The sequence below is a fragment of the Charadrius vociferus genome, unplaced genomic scaffold (genome assembly GCF_000708025.1).
Source record: "Charadrius vociferus isolate BGI_N301 unplaced genomic scaffold, ASM70802v2 scaffold13, whole genome shotgun sequence".
In the NCBI taxonomy this organism is placed as follows: Eukaryota; Metazoa; Chordata; class Aves; order Charadriiformes; family Charadriidae; genus Charadrius; species Charadrius vociferus.
The window spans coordinates 3,976,690-3,993,826 of NW_009647763.1; the positions used below are offsets into that span (position 1 = coordinate 3,976,690).

The 17,137-nt window shown below is 40.5% G+C and overlaps 1 protein-coding gene across 1 annotated transcript in view; it reads left to right on the forward strand.

Moving 5' to 3' along the window:
- Positions 1–17,137, forward strand: part of PHACTR2 (phosphatase and actin regulator 2) — a 141,106-nt gene that overhangs the window by 89,840 nt on the left and 34,129 nt on the right. Inside the window, exons 2-4 of the mRNA XM_009882343.1 lie at positions 2,662–2,856; positions 13,570–13,650; positions 16,611–16,769. Coding sequence (XP_009880645.1) covers positions 2,662–2,856; positions 13,570–13,650; positions 16,611–16,769 — 435 coding nt within the window. The remainder of the gene's footprint in view (positions 1–2,661; positions 2,857–13,569; positions 13,651–16,610; positions 16,770–17,137) is intronic.

Genomic DNA, 17,137 nt, shown 5'->3' on the forward strand with positions numbered 1-17,137 from the left:
AAAAAAAATTTAGATGAGGCTTTTGTGAAAGTTGTTGCCTGCAATAGACTGGATTCCCTGACCCAGGAGGATATGGAAAGATCTATGTTTATAAAGACCGTGCTGTCTGTCACCAGGGTGCAGGTTCCTCACATCAATAACCCAACCTTTCTAAGCCGGTGGAGACAAGAACATGGGTTTTGTCCTGCTGCCTCCAAGGAGCGGGTAGCCTTTCTCTCTAATGAGCTGATGGACTGCCTCTGCCAGTGAGATAATGCTTGGCTTCTCTCCCAGGACTAAACTCTTTAGCCGCCAGATTCTGGTCTCTTTTCTTCAGCACTTCACTTCTGGTTCTTTGGATTTAACTAGCACAGATTTCACAGAGCAACCATGTCTTTCCACATCCCTTAACACCACGGGAATGTTGATTGGGAAGGACCTCGGGAGGTCACTCAGTCCAGTCCCTCACTCAGAGTAGGACTATTACTGATGGTAGGTGAGGTCAGCCCTGGCTGAACCTCCAAAACCTCCCAAGAACTGCTCCAGTGCTGTGCCACCCACCTCTGGGAAGTGTTTTCCTTACGTCTAAGCTGACCCTTCTCAGCCACAAGCTGTGGCCTTTGCCCCTTCTTATGTCAACTGGAATTGTAACTGCCCTCCAGATAAATATACTTCTCCCTCAGATCCAGTTTCCAGCAGAGGCTTCTGTATGCCGTAGGGGATTGGACAGCACAGGCAGTGACTGTAAGCATGGACAAAAGTGCAATCCCTAATTCCAGGTGAGGCACTCCCACAGAGATCCTTCTGCTGCCCCATGCCTCTCTCTTTCTGCAGAGCTGCTCGCTGCCTTTGGTGGTCTTCTCATTCCCACCTCTTATCTGTCTTCGCAGGGTCTGTAGGGTGGCGGCTGGTTTGCTTTAAGGGAGGCTCAGCTTAAATGTCCCTAAAGGTCGCCCTGTTACCCTCTCTAGGATGCACAAGTGAGGAAGCTGTTTTGTAGTTGTGCAAGGGGTAGACATATCCAGGTCCTTACCAAAATCTTGTCTTTTTGCTTTTAAAGGCCATTCGTATGCCTTTTGTCCATCTTATTTTCATGTTATCGACCAGAAAGTACTCAAGGAAAACAAATAAAAGCTTTACATTCAGATGCATCTGAATAACAGTAATTTATCCTGGAGAAGTTTTCCATCTCTCTGGCAGTACAGAATTTATTACATTTTATGGCATAACTCACTCAGATTTATTGACTTAAATGCTATCATTTCTATACAAATTTATCTCTGGTTTTAACTTCATAGACTTCAATGAAGTTATACAATGGATCTTTTTTCCCAGTACTTTATTTCAAAACATTGGAAATAAAGTTTCTTGGACTCTGATTGCATTACATCAGCTTTCTCACAGAAGAGATTTTTTTTAGCATCCTGGATCAATCTAAAGTCTCGGACAAATATAGGACTCATTAAACGCCATTTGTCTGAGAAACAGAATAGTAAGATTGCACCATGATGTTATGTGTCTGAATATGTATCTTTTTAGCAGCTAGGACACAGGACCAGGATTCAGGAAGCCATTTGGCAAACATAAAATTAAGCACTTAACAATTCTGTGCTTCATATTTTCCATCTGTAAAATGGGGACAGCGATATTTCCTTCTTTGAGTAGCACTTTCTGATTTAATGATCTATGATTATCATTATTACTGTTGACAATGGCATCAACTCTGTTCCGAATTGGTTATAATTAGAATGTTTAGATGAATGAAAGCAATTACAGAGCCCTTGTGCCGCAAACATTTAAGCCTGTGATTAATTTTATGTACGTAAGTAGTCGCAGTTACTTCAGTGAAGCTGCTCACGTGAATAAAATTAAGCACAACTGAAGTGTTTGCAGGACCACAAATGGAAGGGTCTAAGAAACCTCACTTCTTAAATAGAAATAGGTAACAGTAAACTTCTCAGGGAAATGTCTGGGAAATTTATTTTAACTGTATGGTACGGCATGTTGTGGAATGAGTCTTATTTTGGTTCACAAAACTCGATGCTACAACCATCGATGATAAATATTGGCTTTCATATCACTCAATATGTTTTTGCAGAAAAGTAATCCTTCGTTAAATTTTGGCTACAGCCCAAAAGCTTATTGTTAAATACGTTTTGTTAATAAGAAGCCTGACTCATAGCAGGCTGTGCTGTGAATGACTGATTACCAGGGATATGAAACGGACCTATTTCCATTCTACTGCCAGAACAGTTATCTTTAGAGCTCATTTAAGAAAAGATTTGTTTTACTCAAAAGAAATAGTTTATGTTTTTACATTGTAAGGGTTTTGTTTTCCATATGATGACAGCTAGTTATTCAGCTTTACCAAAGATAAGGAAAAAGTCACCCAAATATGTGTTGAAAGAAACTCTCCAGTAGCGATGAAGAACCGCAGAAACGTGCAGACGTGCCAGATGTGTGTTGTGAGAAGCAAGTTCTGGCCTGCTGCAGCTGGGGTGCTGAGCAGCAGTGAAGCCCAGGGCTAGCTGAGGCAGGGACTGGCTGGTGACCACGGGCTGCAGTCAAATGCCCTTTGGCTGCCTTCTGGGACAGAAGACACATGGACCCCCACACAGCCTGTTGCAGTCTGGTAGTGGAGGAGGTTAGCTGTCAGGCACCATTTTGTTTTCCATCCTTCAGTTACCTTTACTTTTCTTCTTCATACAGTTGATGGTTTGGATAAGGCTTCAATCGCTAACTCGGATGGACCAGCCCCAGGATCCCAAACTCCCCCCTTCAAGAGGAAGGGCAAACTCTCCACCATTGGCAAAATCTTTAAACCTTGGAAATGGCGGAAGAAGAAGACTAGTGACAAATTCAGAGAAACATCAGCAGGTATGTCTGTGCCCCTTTGGTGACAAATAGTAGAGAACACTGTGATGACTTTGCAGAGTAGTATTTGAAAAGCTCTTGCAGCTTGTTAGATGGCAGGGGTTATTTAGGCACAGTGTTTGACATACAGAAAACCAGTTTGATCCTTGGCAAGGAGAAACCTTGTTCAGCTCCTGTCCTGAACCTATCACCAAAAATACACAGTTTATTTGTTTACTATACTTTATATATGATATTCTTTTGATGTTGACAGTACTTTTTTTTTTTTTTTTTACTATTTCCAAATATGTTGGAAATGTCTCTATGTCCTCCTAATAGTCAGTGACTTGGATTATGAAACATACCTTGTCTTCATGGGGACAGAAGCTTAGTCTGTTCAGAGGGGAGAAGCAAACGTAGCTGTGCCCAGCAGAAGAACGAGGATCAGCTTTGCAACCGCTGCCTTCATATAGGCTGCTCTGCCCCTTCACTCCCCCATTGGGAAGGCTTCAACAATGGTCTGAAATACAATGCTGGGGTTGGCATCTGGAGTACTGCATCCAGTTCTGGGCTCCCCAGTTCAAGAAAGACAGGGATCTGCTGGAGAGGGTCCGTTGCAAAGGGCAACGAAGATGATTAGGGGATTGGAACATCTCTCCTATGGAGAAAGGCTTAGGGACTTGGGTCTCTTTAGTCTAGAGAAAAGAAGATTGAGGGGGGATCTTATTAATACTTACAAATACTTAATGGGAGGATGCCAGGGGGATGGGAGCAGTCTTTTTTCAGTGGCGCCCAGTGATAGGACGAGGGGTAATGGGCATAAACTTGAACATAGGAAGTTCCATCTTAACATGAGGAGGAACTTCTTTACTTTGAGGGTAGTGGAGCACTGGAACAGGCTGCCCAGAGAGGTTGTGGAGTCTCCCACTCTGGAGACATTCAAAACCTGCCTGGACGCTGTCCTGTGCAACATGCTGTAGGTGACCCTGCTCTGGCAGGGGGGTTGGACTAGATGATCTCCAGAGGTCCCTTCCAACCCTAACGATTCTGTGAATCTGTGATTCTGAATTATATTCCTCCTGAAAAGGAGGAAGATTGAGGGCTGGGATTCAGTTAGCTAAACACAGTTGCTTGGTGCCGCCTGAGATGCTCTGGGGCGTCCTGGCTGCTCTTCCAGAAGGTTCTGCATCGTATTTGCCATCCCTCTGCAGACACCTCCAAAACCCTGGGGCATCTCAAGTGGGTGTAGACACAAATGTTTAAGAAACTGAATGCCACCCTGCATATATGTGTGTGTGTCTCTGTGGGTCACAGCTCTGGCCAAGCTTTATCCAGAAAAATCCCAAACTTCTGCTTTGGGATTCAGACATTTGATGCTGTGCTCTTCTAAACTTTGAGCCTAATCAGAGTCCAGGGAGCATCTATGAGCTCCTCCGATTCATTACCGCAGTGCAAGCCCTGTCTTCCATGGCTCTAGGCAACAAACCCAATACTAATCTCCTAAAGTATCCTCAGTAGGCTTTCCTGAACTCTTAGGGGTACGCTGCTTGACATTTTAAGCCCATAGCAACCCTTGACAATTACAGCAAGGAAGTCTATGGTTTTGCAGTGTAACTTCTAAAACATGCTTTATTTACACAAAAGGCAAAAAGAAGCCATCTTCTCTAATGCCATCATCACTACAGATACCAACTGAAGTCTTGGACAATCTTTCTGAGATCCTTAAATCCTTCTCTCAGTGTCTCTCTTCTTTTTTTTTCCCTTTTTTTTTTTTTTCCTGGGTATGCTGCATCAAAACCCCCACGATTTCTTCCACTACTGCAATCAAAAAAATCCCCTCAGTTTGCTGTCTCCTTCATTGTTTCCAGTTTCCTTCAGCTTCTCCAGTACTTTTATCATATTGCTAGAGCAAAGTCATTTCTAGTTAATGACTCCTGAATGTTCTGCAGCTATGGTTGGACAGCTATGTGACTTTGTATGCAGTGAATTCTCCAGAATAATCACTATTCATAAGCTGCGTATACAGAGATTCCCCAAACTGTCACAACCTATTAGCGTGTGTTAAATTACTATGCCATTAAATAATAATGCATGTGTCGTTTTGCAGTTATTTTTTTACAAATCAGTATCTGGTAAATTAATGTTAAATACAGTATTTCTTACGTTGTATTGTCTTTCTTTAGAGGCCTCAAACCAGTCTTACAAGCATGACACATCAATTCTTATAATACCAAGGCAAAGCGTGTGTTTGTATTTCTTTTAGAAAAGGAGGAACTTGGGCACAAAGAAATTAATGTCAATATTTCCAGAAGTGCCTCCTTAGTTACTTGCTTGTACTTAATTTGCCTGTCTTTTTTATGATGGTGTGGTCCCTCAAGTCCTTTCAGGGTTGTGGAGAACCCACAGTTCCCATTGGCACTGACTGCAGATGGAGTTACTAAGGACAATTTATCTCAAGGTGAGCACCCAAAAAATGGAGATGCCTAACAGTAGGTGTAGTGGACAGAAAACATTAAATAATTTCAGAATTTCAATGAAAATCAAGCTTTAAAATTATGCTGTAGATACAAACAGACAAACTTTGAGCCACAAAATACCTTTTTTGGTTGCCATACAGCTACAGTAGTTTGTCATAAGGGTTGTTATGTCTGTCCCTGAATCTTGCTGCGTTCACATTCCTAGAGCATCAGAGCTAAGGTACTACTAATGTTACAGCAGAACATGTGTAATGTTTTACATTCTGAGTCTCTGGTTTTGCCACTGTGTGCTCTCAATGCACAGCTGCATTTATTATTCTTAAGAAAGAGGTAATTATTGGGCAGTAGTGTCCGTCTGAACTACCTCAAAACTAGTTTTCAAGTAATCATTTGTCTTCCCAATTCTCTCAGCTGTGTCTGTTTACTTCCACTGCCTCCTGTGTACTGGCACCAGTTTTGTGATGAGCAGATCACAAATGTGATCCAGCTAAAAATAAATCCAGCAAAACTTAACAAGAAGAAGTAGTTTTTACTCTTCTGCAAAGGTTACCACTTGGATTGCTATCAGTAAAGCACTCTGAAGCAGAGAGGAAAAACAGAGCCACTCTTTTGGATGACTGCTTAAAATTTAGACAACCTGATTTTTTTTTCATTTCAGCTGTGGTTTTGCAGCACTGCCTTTCAGGTCTGGAAACTAAAAGAGTAATATAGACCTCCTTGTCTTTTTTTCAAAGTTAAAGCTTTATTTTGTGATCAATCTTTTCTTGAAAATGGAGAGCACCAGTGTGCAAACAGAAATCCATAAAAGTTAGGAGAATTTGCACTACAAATTGGCAGAAGAAGAACAGAGTAGGTCGAGAAAGATAACTATAGTCCATAGATCATGTGAGTGGGAACTCTTGGTGAATTGAATACATGATTATATGTAATTATGTATTGAAAAGTGGAAGTTAATTATCTGCACAATGAAGTGTCTCTGTAAATGGCGTAGCGGATGGGAAACGTTCAGTGCAGGAGGAGGAGGTAACACTTGGTTGACTAACTGAAGTCAACGCTCTAAGTCCAGTTACAAGACTTTATAGTCCTTTGTGGCAAAAAAGCAACTAACGCACTTGATTCATTAAGTGCTTATTACATTATCTTGTGTGTCTAGAAGTATCATAGTCTATATAAACTTTTAAATTACCCTGGAAAACCTTTCATTTTTTACTTCACTGTTTGTCTAGCGTCCTGCTAGATAACCCTGTAGTACATACTCAAGCTCTGATACAGTAAAGACTGCTATTGTATTTAATAACATAACGTAAAACAACTAATAAAACACAAAACCATTCGAATGCTCTGAATAATATAAACTACAGTATTTCGGTGCCTATATAGTTTGTGAAGAGTAAATATACAAAATTCAATGTATGTCTTGGTGAACAGAACTTAAGACATTATACAGGAAGTTTAGGAATTTTTTATATTTTTTCATTATTCAGTAGATTGTTTTTTTTTCTCTAAGAATACATTTGCTCTATTTTTAATAAAATTCATCCCAATGCACTGTAAAATTTGATTTATTTGGGTGGAATTATACATACATAGTGACATAGGGAATTAATTTCAGGTTTTCAAAACTTTTGTATTATTTTGTACATTCAGTATATCAGCTTGTATTTGTATGTCCCAGTTTACGTGCATATTGCCAGCTATCACAATATTTAGTGCTTTTTTTTTTTCCTTGAAATGAAACTCTGAGTTCTATAATATCTGAAGATCTTGACTTTCAGCTCAAAAACAGCAAGAGAGAAGGGAAGAAAGTAAACCTGGATGATATAAATTGTAGAAGTTCTGAACATAAATAAAAGGTTCCCAAATTATTTCCCCCTTAAATTTCACGTGAGCATTTTACCCTTTGTGACTGTCTAAGATATAGCCTACAAATTCAGGCATTTGGCTATACGACAGTGGTACAAGAACAGTTCCCAGAGCTTTTATGTTGAGAAAGAAGAATGTATCCAAGTACTGATTAATCTCTACAGAGCAAAGATTTGGAGTACATCTTCAAGGCAAATGTCATTCATAGTCTTGCTTAGATGTTATTGCTGTTTGCACTCCTATCTACGTACAAAGCTTTTTCTTCCAAATCTGACTGTACTTTCCATCCTATGCTGTCAGCCGGTTGTGGGCTAGGTAGACCTTTCATTCATGCTGGTTTCCCAGTAGTAGCACTAGTAATGCTCGTAGGAGTGAACCAGAATAAGTCATTTATGTGTTGACTTCCAGTGCCCTCCTGCAGTTCCTCCTCTGTCTTGGCCAGAAATGCAGAATGACCTCCCCACATATTTCCATACAGAGAATAATAGTGATCAACTGTACTGTTCTGCAGCACTACCTGTAAGGGGTTGTGGCCCCAGAAATCCCAGAAACAGACGGCTGCTGGCCCCAGCTGCATCATGAATAAGCTGTAGCCTTTCAGTGCAAATCAGATTAGCTTGCAGTGAAAGCATGTCTTTACATGCTTGAGGACTGTTTCACTGTGAGGAAGCCCCAGATCTGTAGGGAGATACTCATTTGCTTTTAAACTCTATGTATGTAAGGTATGGAATCCCTTACATTTGTGTATGTGCTTCCTGCGAGGCTGAAATTTGAAGTGAAAACTGGTTTGGATTGCATTTGTCCTGCCTCAGGTGGTAGTTTCAGGGGGAAAAAAAATAAATTAAAAAATAGTTATCCATGTAGTTCTTGAAGAAACAGACCCAGGACCAACGGAGACTGAGAAGATGCGTGTACTTGGCAAGTTGCCCCTTGCTGCATTCTAACTGACACAGCAGAAGAAACTTGCTTATCTAACTTGAGAAATGGGAAAACATCCATACAAAATGAAAAACCTACAGGAAATCCTCTTCCTTGGACTACTCAATCGGAGATGTATTTACAATACAGAGCAGGGTATGTGTATGTACGTGTGTGTGCGTGCATCTTCCATGCAGGAAGCCGATTTCCTGGCCTGAGGCCATGGGAAATGGTCGTCGCATTTATTGCCTATTCTCTTAACAGGCCTACAACTTGATAAATCTGTATGTAGCTGAAGAAAGAGTTTTTTCTAAGGCAGAATGCGGGCTATTGCAAAGAGCTTTTATTGCTTTATCTGGGGTTTCAATAGGCTTTTTGAAATAGATTCTTGCTACAGCCTTGCCAGGGCATGTACCATGCAGTGCTTTGATAAAATCTCACGTGACTCCCTTATGCTAGCAACTGAAAGATGTTCATAAACAGCAAATACCACAAACATCGAAAAAAGATGGAGGACTAGATGTGAAAGTATTTGTGCCAATGTGGGAATGATGGTCGGAATTTTTTCCTTTAGCAACATATTTTCCAGGCTGTATCTCAGCAAATCTGTTCTCTGGGCACTGGTTGTATCCTTTCTGCCTAGAGGGCTTTCAAAATTAAGTAAAAACAAACAGAAGATGGCATCATCTCAAGGGTTTCTCCCCTCCGCAATGTTTTGCTATGAAGGAAAAGAAGGCAGCAGTTTGTGTCTTGGCACGAAGTAGATGCCACTTCAAAGCTCCGCTGCAAGAGTATACGCAGACAGGGAGCAGAAGGCGATTTTAGTTTTTACTAGGTCAGAGAAAAATTAAAAATCAGAATTCTCTTGAGCTTCTCTTGGAAGAGCAAAACTGAAGACTGGAGAATATCCAGAATCTCACAGCACTCTTTGAATCAGGGAATGGGTTTTAAGACCGCTTGAGGTTTGTAGCTGCTGGATATCACTAAGCAGTCTCTTTTGAGGGGGTGGGGAGGGAGGTATGGGAACTGCTTTTTGAGGTAGACTGTTCTTATGATTAGTGTTGCTGTTGTTTCTTTGGGCTAAAAATACAAATGTTTGTGGGATCCCTTGAACAAGTAAGATTTACTCAAGTAAATGAGGGCTGCATACATCATGACAAATTCATGCGCTTGGTGACAGTTACACCTGAAGTTAGGGCAAGCTTTGCTTTTGACTGCAGTAGGGGAAGGACTGTGACATGGGATTTTTTGAGTCTGCTGGGGCGTGATGTCCGAGAGTGGAGCCCACCTCACCTCAGCCACCCTCAGCAGGTAAGGACTGATAACCAATTACACTCACAGTCAGGGCTGACTTGTTTGCGTAATTGATCTCAATATGTACATGTATACAGATGGAGAAATTGTTATTTCCATTTTATTATTGCTTAATGTTATAAAAAATATGTTGATGTTAATGTTGAAATGACATACATATTCACACATTTGTATATACACATATATATCTATATATCATTGACATGTTAAGATACATATATTCACAGATATATATACACACACACAGTACTACATACACATATGACAGAAAAGATTTGTAGTAATAAGATCAACTGGTCACTCAGCTTAAGGATGTCCCCCTGACGTTGGTGCAGCTAGCAGTATTTATCGTATATTTGGTCCAGGACAGTACTAGTCATCTACTTCTGAGTGAGGAATAGGTTAACAACTTGTAAAATCAGAGATTGCAGAAGCAAAGATCAGCAGGAATAGATAGACAAAGTGATGCTTATGGGAGAAGCAAATGGGTAGTGTATTGCAGCAAGTTCTACTAGAAGATGAAGGAAGAGCAGAGAGGTAGGTCTGGAAGTCAAAGATAAGAAGCTTAAACTCCAAGTGAAGGAGAAAGACCCAGATGATGAAGTCATGACAGAGGTGGTGAGAGGAGGGAGCATGCCAAGCCTGACAGGTGGAAGCACCAAACTACAGTCCTGTCCTTGTACTGAGCTCAGGAGACTGAATTATTTTTAAGGTGGCAAATAGTGACACCCATCTTAGGTGGTTCAGGTAGATGATAACTGTTTCTACAGTTGTCTATGTCATTAGCTCAGCAGCAGATGGCCAATGCTCATAGCTTCACTTCTGTTGATTTGACATTTTGAACCGTAAGTAGGCAATTCAACTAGAATTCCTGTGCTTTGGGTAGGTTTTTCGTTTGTTTGTTTTGTTTATCACAATTTCAATGTGGGAAATTACAGCTGAAAAGGTACCTCAAATTGAACATGTAACAAATGTCAGCATGTTTGATAATATGACTTAATCTTTCTATGCTATATCCTATCTAAACAGTCATGATAACACCTTAGCATCTCTCCCATGGGCGTCAAGGAGAAAAACATGTTGTCTTTGGTTCACTCAGTTCCTGGGCTGACGATTGGGAAAACTCAGAATTTTCTATTCAAATGAAGGTTTAGGTTGTTCCTCAAATGAGGTCTGGGCACCAGGCTGAAAGGTACAGTTAAAAATTTAGGCAAAGAAACCGTTCACTGAACACAGTGCGGTCTGTATCCTAAACGAGGCAGGGATGGCAAAGGTAAAATACATAACAAGCAAATAAAAGCTCTACCATCTGCACACCCATCAACCTTCATTCAAACATTTCCTGGCTTCTGAATGCTTGACTTTGTAACTCTCTTATTTTAAGACGGGTTACTGAAACGTAACAGTAGTCAAATGCGATTAGCTCAGCGGAGTAGTTTGAAACCATTAAAGCTCAGAGCAATTGGGCTGTGATAATGAAAATACTTGACTGTGTAGATGTGAAATGTATTGTATAGTCCAAAGTCTGTAATAAGCAATAAATTATAATGACAAGTCCACCCTGGCTAAGTAGCACCCAGTATCGGTTCATATGTAGACAGGCTATTCATTTCTGTTACACGGGGGCACATATTTTTGGTCACTTTGATTTAAATTAAAATTCTGCCTTTTTCTTTGAAGGAGTTGATACTCACAGTGAATACTAGCATGATTTCTAATGTTCTTTCCATGGACCAAATAATATTTTAAATAAATTATCTTTTCAAGCTGAATTAACTGAATTTAATCAGTTAAATAAAAATACCACTCATGGCTAGCATTTCAGATGATGAAGGATTTGGGTTTAAGCTTCTTATCTGTTCACAAATTTTCTAATCTGTGAAATGGAGATAGTTATGTCTAAGGGATGTTATGAAACCTATGTAATGTTAATAAAATGCTTTGAGGTCTTCCAGTAAAAGTGTAAGGAGTTAATGTCATTTAATGCCAATGGACATTTTCTATGTTAATTAATTCAACATAGATGTTAATTCAGTGTTGTAGAACTGAAAAAATATATCATCATGAAAACTAGAGAGAGACATTGAAGGGGGGTCTGATTCAATGTTCTTGAACCTGGTGGAAAGAGCAGCATTGTTTTCAAGTGGTATTGGATTAAGTCCCACAAATAAATATATGAGAGATCATCTCATTTCACTGTCCCCAAGAAAAAAGATGTAAAAAGGAAGCAGAGAGGAAAAATAGTAGGAAGTAAATTATTAAATTAAATTTTTAAATTAAATTAAAGCTGAAATAACCAGAGAATATATATATTCGCCCACATGAAAAACTCTTTGCACCCTCCTGTGCTTTGTTTGCTATGCCAATAACATGTGTGACGTATACTTGCAAGGTGTATACCTTAAAAAGTAATGGGGAAAAACTGGAAGAGCTGCTGCGTGGTTTAGGATGGGGTCCCAAGGCAGTCCAACCTGATCTGAGTTGAGGCTCCTGCGCTCTCCCCACGGAGGCTGACTTACACAGAGAGTCTGCAGGCACACTCACCTTTAATGGATAGATCCCACAAAGTACCTGAGTATATATATAAGCACAGACCAACTTATATGTTCTTGTGCCAGTACTGTTTGCATTCATGAGCTGTTGATCTCACAGACATGGGTAGCTTGAGCTGGGCTGGTCAAAATGGTTACCGCCCTCAGTTCTTCTGCCAGGAGTCAGTGCTTTTTTGGCAGGGAAATGCATCCCATGTGCAGCATTTGCTGCATGCCCACACTTTGCAGTGTGAGAAATAAAGCCGGTGCTGTAAATTTGGGAAGCGCAGAATCTGCTTCATCTTCTGTTCCACCATCCCCTTCCCTGTCGGAAAAGGGGAGTGGGAAGCTGTGAGCAGCGATGCCTTCAGGCGTCTGAGTTCCGCCAGCCTGGTTGCAAGTCAGCAGCCGGGGTTACCTGCTGTGGGGAGAGACAGTTTATCAGCTGCTGTGCCTAGAGGGTAAATTTCTCGGAAGCACCAAACTGCCTCTCTCCCCTCCTTCACAGGAGCCATCACTTCACCGTATGGCTGTTCACTCCAACTGGGCTGGCGCAAGTGAGATTGACAATACTTCTTGCAGTATTTAATCTGCATACAGCAATTGGACTGGACCTAGAGAGTAATTGGATCATCAGCGTGTTTGAATTAGTTGGTGAGATAAATAACCCTATCCCATAGCATTAATAGGATGAAGTCCAGCACAGCTGAAGCTTTGCCACATGCCCTCAGCTCGAGCTGCAAATGCTGCTTGGGGTATGTAAACAGAATCAGGATGGGAGATTAACTTTTCCTAACAGTGAAGACGGGATTTTACAAGTGATGCTCACATTTTATGGACCATGCACCATGTGTCCATGGATCATTACACTGGCTTCCCAGATCACTGACCAAAACTGTATTGGTTTGGTGGTGGGGTGCAGTAGGGAGTTACTCTATTTTGCCATCTGCAAATGCTTTTCCCTGTAAAGCTATTTAGCATTTTTCCCATGGGAAGTAAACATAATAATTAAAATGTTTCATGTCACAATCTTTTTTTTTGTGTTGTATGCTTCTTTTTTTTAACCTAAAAAACAGGATGCTGCATTTTTTTCCATGAAAGCCAACCAGCCTGGATGAGGATGTTATTCCCTTTTAGAACATAACTTTCTAGCTTCTGTTAAAGGCTACTTTTTTTTTTTTTTTTTAAAGAGTTTGCACATCATAAAGGCTACTCTGTGAGTTGCTCTAGGCAGAATTTGTCTCTTCCAGCTCAAAACACCTACAAAGCAGACGGAGGTATCTCCAGCAGAGCTAGTCACCTCAGTCAATGGTAAAGAGGTGCTTTTACATATTAAATGCCTGTGCTAGGATGAGTTCAGTTTCACTCTGGAAATACCTTTTTCCATTGACTGTAAGGGAAACCTCATGGAGCCTCGCTCAGCTGAAGGCATCGGGTCAGGTGAATCCCTGATTCTGTGCCTGGAATTGTGGGAGAATAGTTTCAGAGAGCATCCATGAAAACCTCGACCACTTCTGCAGAATCAGAGAAACAATATTTGTCGGGGTTTCCTTAAAAAAAAATTAAAATCTACATTTTTCGCAAGCATCAGCAGTACGAGAATAAATCTATTCTTAACTGTGCTTTTTCTTTAGTGTTGGAAAGGAAGATTTCGACAAGACAAAGCAGAGAGGAGCTGATAAGAAGGGGAGTGCTGAAGGAAATGCCTGAGCAAGGTGATAACATGTTACCTAGAATTTAGCTCCTAAACTCTAAACATGGATGATAAAGCCACTATTGCATTGTTTCCATGTAGTATAAATAGGTATGAGAAGACAAAGCTGATGAGTGTGAGAGGTAATTTGAGCCAGTTGACAAAAACGTTGGAGTTGAGAGATTTGTGTTCTGTAACTGCTCCTGCCATGGATACATCATCTGACTTCTGGTCATATCCTTAAGTATTTTGATGCTCCCTGCAAATAATGTGACTCCTGCGATTCCTACTTATTGTTTACAGAATTTTTTTAAGTTAGTGATTAACCTGTTTTTTGAGTCAAGGTCTGCTGTCTAAAGCAGTATAATATGAGAAATTTTGAGTGAAAAATTAGATGTTTTGGGACCCCCAAGCAAATCAATAGCATCCATTTCAGGGTATCAAAAAGTACCAGCACTGGGATCGTACAGATCCCACTGCTATCGCACAGACCACATTCACAAATGGCCCAAACATAAAACTGGGGAAGACACCATGTTTCAAAATGTTATAAGCTTTAGTAACTGGTATTAACCAGAATTTGTGTTTCAAAAATCATGAGTAAACCACGGTTCACACCTCTGTGCTGCATCTGATTATGTTTCTAGTGGTATTCTTTCTAATATTCTTGATCTTCTATAAATCTAGATCGAATACAACTCAAGTAAGTAAAATAATTAGCTGTAGCTTAAAATTAAACCATTTGTCATTTTATGAAGGAGTCTAAGAACTCCATGATTTCCAAAAATATTTTTCTCTTAGAACCTGTGTTCCTCTGCCTGAGCTGAAGAATGATGAAAGTATTGATGTGTATGGTTAGTATTGTACACATTGATATTTAGAAGTAAAGGGCTTGTTTGTTGACATGTGACATCACTTGTCTTTACAGTGTTTCACTAATTACTAGGCTATGGCATTCAGCATAGCTGGCTTCTGAACTTGTCTCTGCCACTGTCTTTGACTTAAAACAAGAGATGCAAACTCTCCATACTTCAATTTGTCCCTCTGTGAATTTGTTACATTTATTTGCTACATGCTTTACTGGGGAACTGCCTGACTTTGTCCACTGATGGCTGTAAATTGCATTTAGACTGCCGGGACAGTTAATGAAATGTGTTAACATTTCAAGTTGGTTCCAAACAGTCTGAACATAAATGCTATCATTTGTACTAAAAGTGTTTATGCTTTGGTCATCAGTGTCCTTGACCCTCTATTCTGCTTTTAAAAAGGGCTGGGACTTTGGATCCCTTATAGAGATTGAGCAAAGTGAGAAAAGGATGTAAAGATGAACAATTTTCTCCCCTTCCTCCCGTCTTAAGAAGGCCATCAATCTGGTCCGTGTTGCCTTCATCACTTTGTGCTTCCTGTCTGATGAAAATTATAGGTTTTAAGGAGCAGTTTGAAAGAATACAGGATTGGTTTGAAGGTGCTAGAAAACGAACTACAGAAAAGACAGTGGCTGAGCATTGTGAAGGTAGGTAGAAGGAATGGGTATGGAGATGAAAGCTAGATGGGGAAATTACATGGAGTCTTGAAATGTGAGAGGTAAGAATTGTGAAAAAGTGACTGTTTCACATGGGATGAAGAAGAAAGCAGTGGAAAGTGCCACTTGGAGGCAGGAGATGTTTGCAGAACCATGGCAAGAGGTGTGGATGCCACGTGTGGAGGCAGAGAGGAAAGAATGAATTTACGAACATCTGGAAGAAAGGAGCCGAAGAACCTGAATGTTGCAGTAAAGGTAAGAAGGAAGCCTTGTGCAACTGTCAGCTATAGTGAATGGGACAAGGTAAGAGGGCAGAACTTAGTTTTTACACAACAAGTTGAAGTTAGGGTGTGGGTGAGAATGAAACCATCAGCTTAACTCATGGAGCAGCCCAAAGTGGTAAGAGAGAGGCTGCATAATTATGTTGAAACCAGGGAACTGCCAAACATCCATGTCTGATAGCACACAGCAAGGAAGAGGAGGAGAAGAAGAGAGTGGAATTACCACAATTAATGAAGAAACAATGGGAGGAACCAGAAGAGACACCAGGTAGATTTGCGTAATTTTGGGATGGACAGCAAGAAAATCCTGCAGAAGGAAAGCAATCATCTACGTGAACTGCAGGTGGGGTGTGAGCAACATACGGATAACAAGCCTTAGAAATGACCAGAGGAGAAAATCAGCAGCAATTTTTAAATGCATGGAACAGAGAACAGAAATCGGTAAATAAGCGAAGAGAGAAAGCTGTGGAGCCAGCAAGAGTATGTAGCATTTTTCAGGAATATAAAGACAAATAGGGAAGAGAAAGACGTTATTTGCAGGATTAAAAAAAAACCCTCATAGCTGAGGTGATCTGGGTAAGTGAGTAAACTATCATCGGAGCTGGGAAAGAATGTGACTTGCAGAATTCAATAATGGTATGATATGTGATACAGGAAGACCTCACCTTGGTTCTTAAGAGTGGATGATGATTTTGGACCTATTTTATTCATTAACTGAGCACACATATTCTGAGAACTTCTGTCTGAATTCCTGGCTGATTTATCTACTGGGATGCACCACAGTAGTACTGCAACTCTGCCCCCTAATTATCCAGATTTGGGGCCTGTTGGAACACGTTGAAGCTCCATTGTGGTCCATGCACACATTTCTTTGCTGTGTAAGCCAAGATGCAAGGAGGAAGAGAACAGGATGCTAATGTGTACAGACAGGAAGCTGGACCTGAAAACCCACGCGCATTTCCAGATGCAGAGATGTCCACCCATAGAACGTGGAAGTCTATAAAAATTCCTTTACAGCGTTAACTTTTCAGTGCAGATCTGCAGCCTGACGTTTCACATTTCAGTAAGTCTTTCTGCTTTGCTTCCATGGAAACTTGAAAGCAGAGGGATGCTGTGTGTTGTCAATAGGTGCTAAGGGAACAGTTAAACTCAACAATAGCTTTTTAATTTTCATTTCAGATGGTGATGTAACAGTAAATTTTGAAAATTCAAATGGACACACCATAGCCATTGGTGAAGAAACCATACAGGAAGAAAATGTGGTAACAGCCAGTGGAGATAATGGTACTTCATCAGAGAAAGCATCAGCATTGGAAGGAAAAAAAGAAGATCAAAAAGGTAAATGAACACATTCTTCACAAATTGTTTTTTGCCTGCTTAAAATATTAACATGTTCTTCCATTAGCACCAATACGTGCTGTGAGTTCTGTTCTGCCACAAGGATGCCAGCAGAACCTGCTGAGAAGATAAGACTTGTGAAACATCAGTATTTCGTCACTGGTAGGCATGTCTTTTACTGTGGATATAATAAGGTCATAAAGAGAAGCATGGTCTGAGCATGCAAATGCGTGCAGGGATGTTCAATTGCTAAATTCAGTGTAAGCCTTTCCTTGCAGCCATGGGCACGCTTTGGCTTCAGGTTTTCCTTTTGCGAAAGAAGACACTAAGTGCAAATGCATCACCTCACAATGTCATTGTAGAAGTGG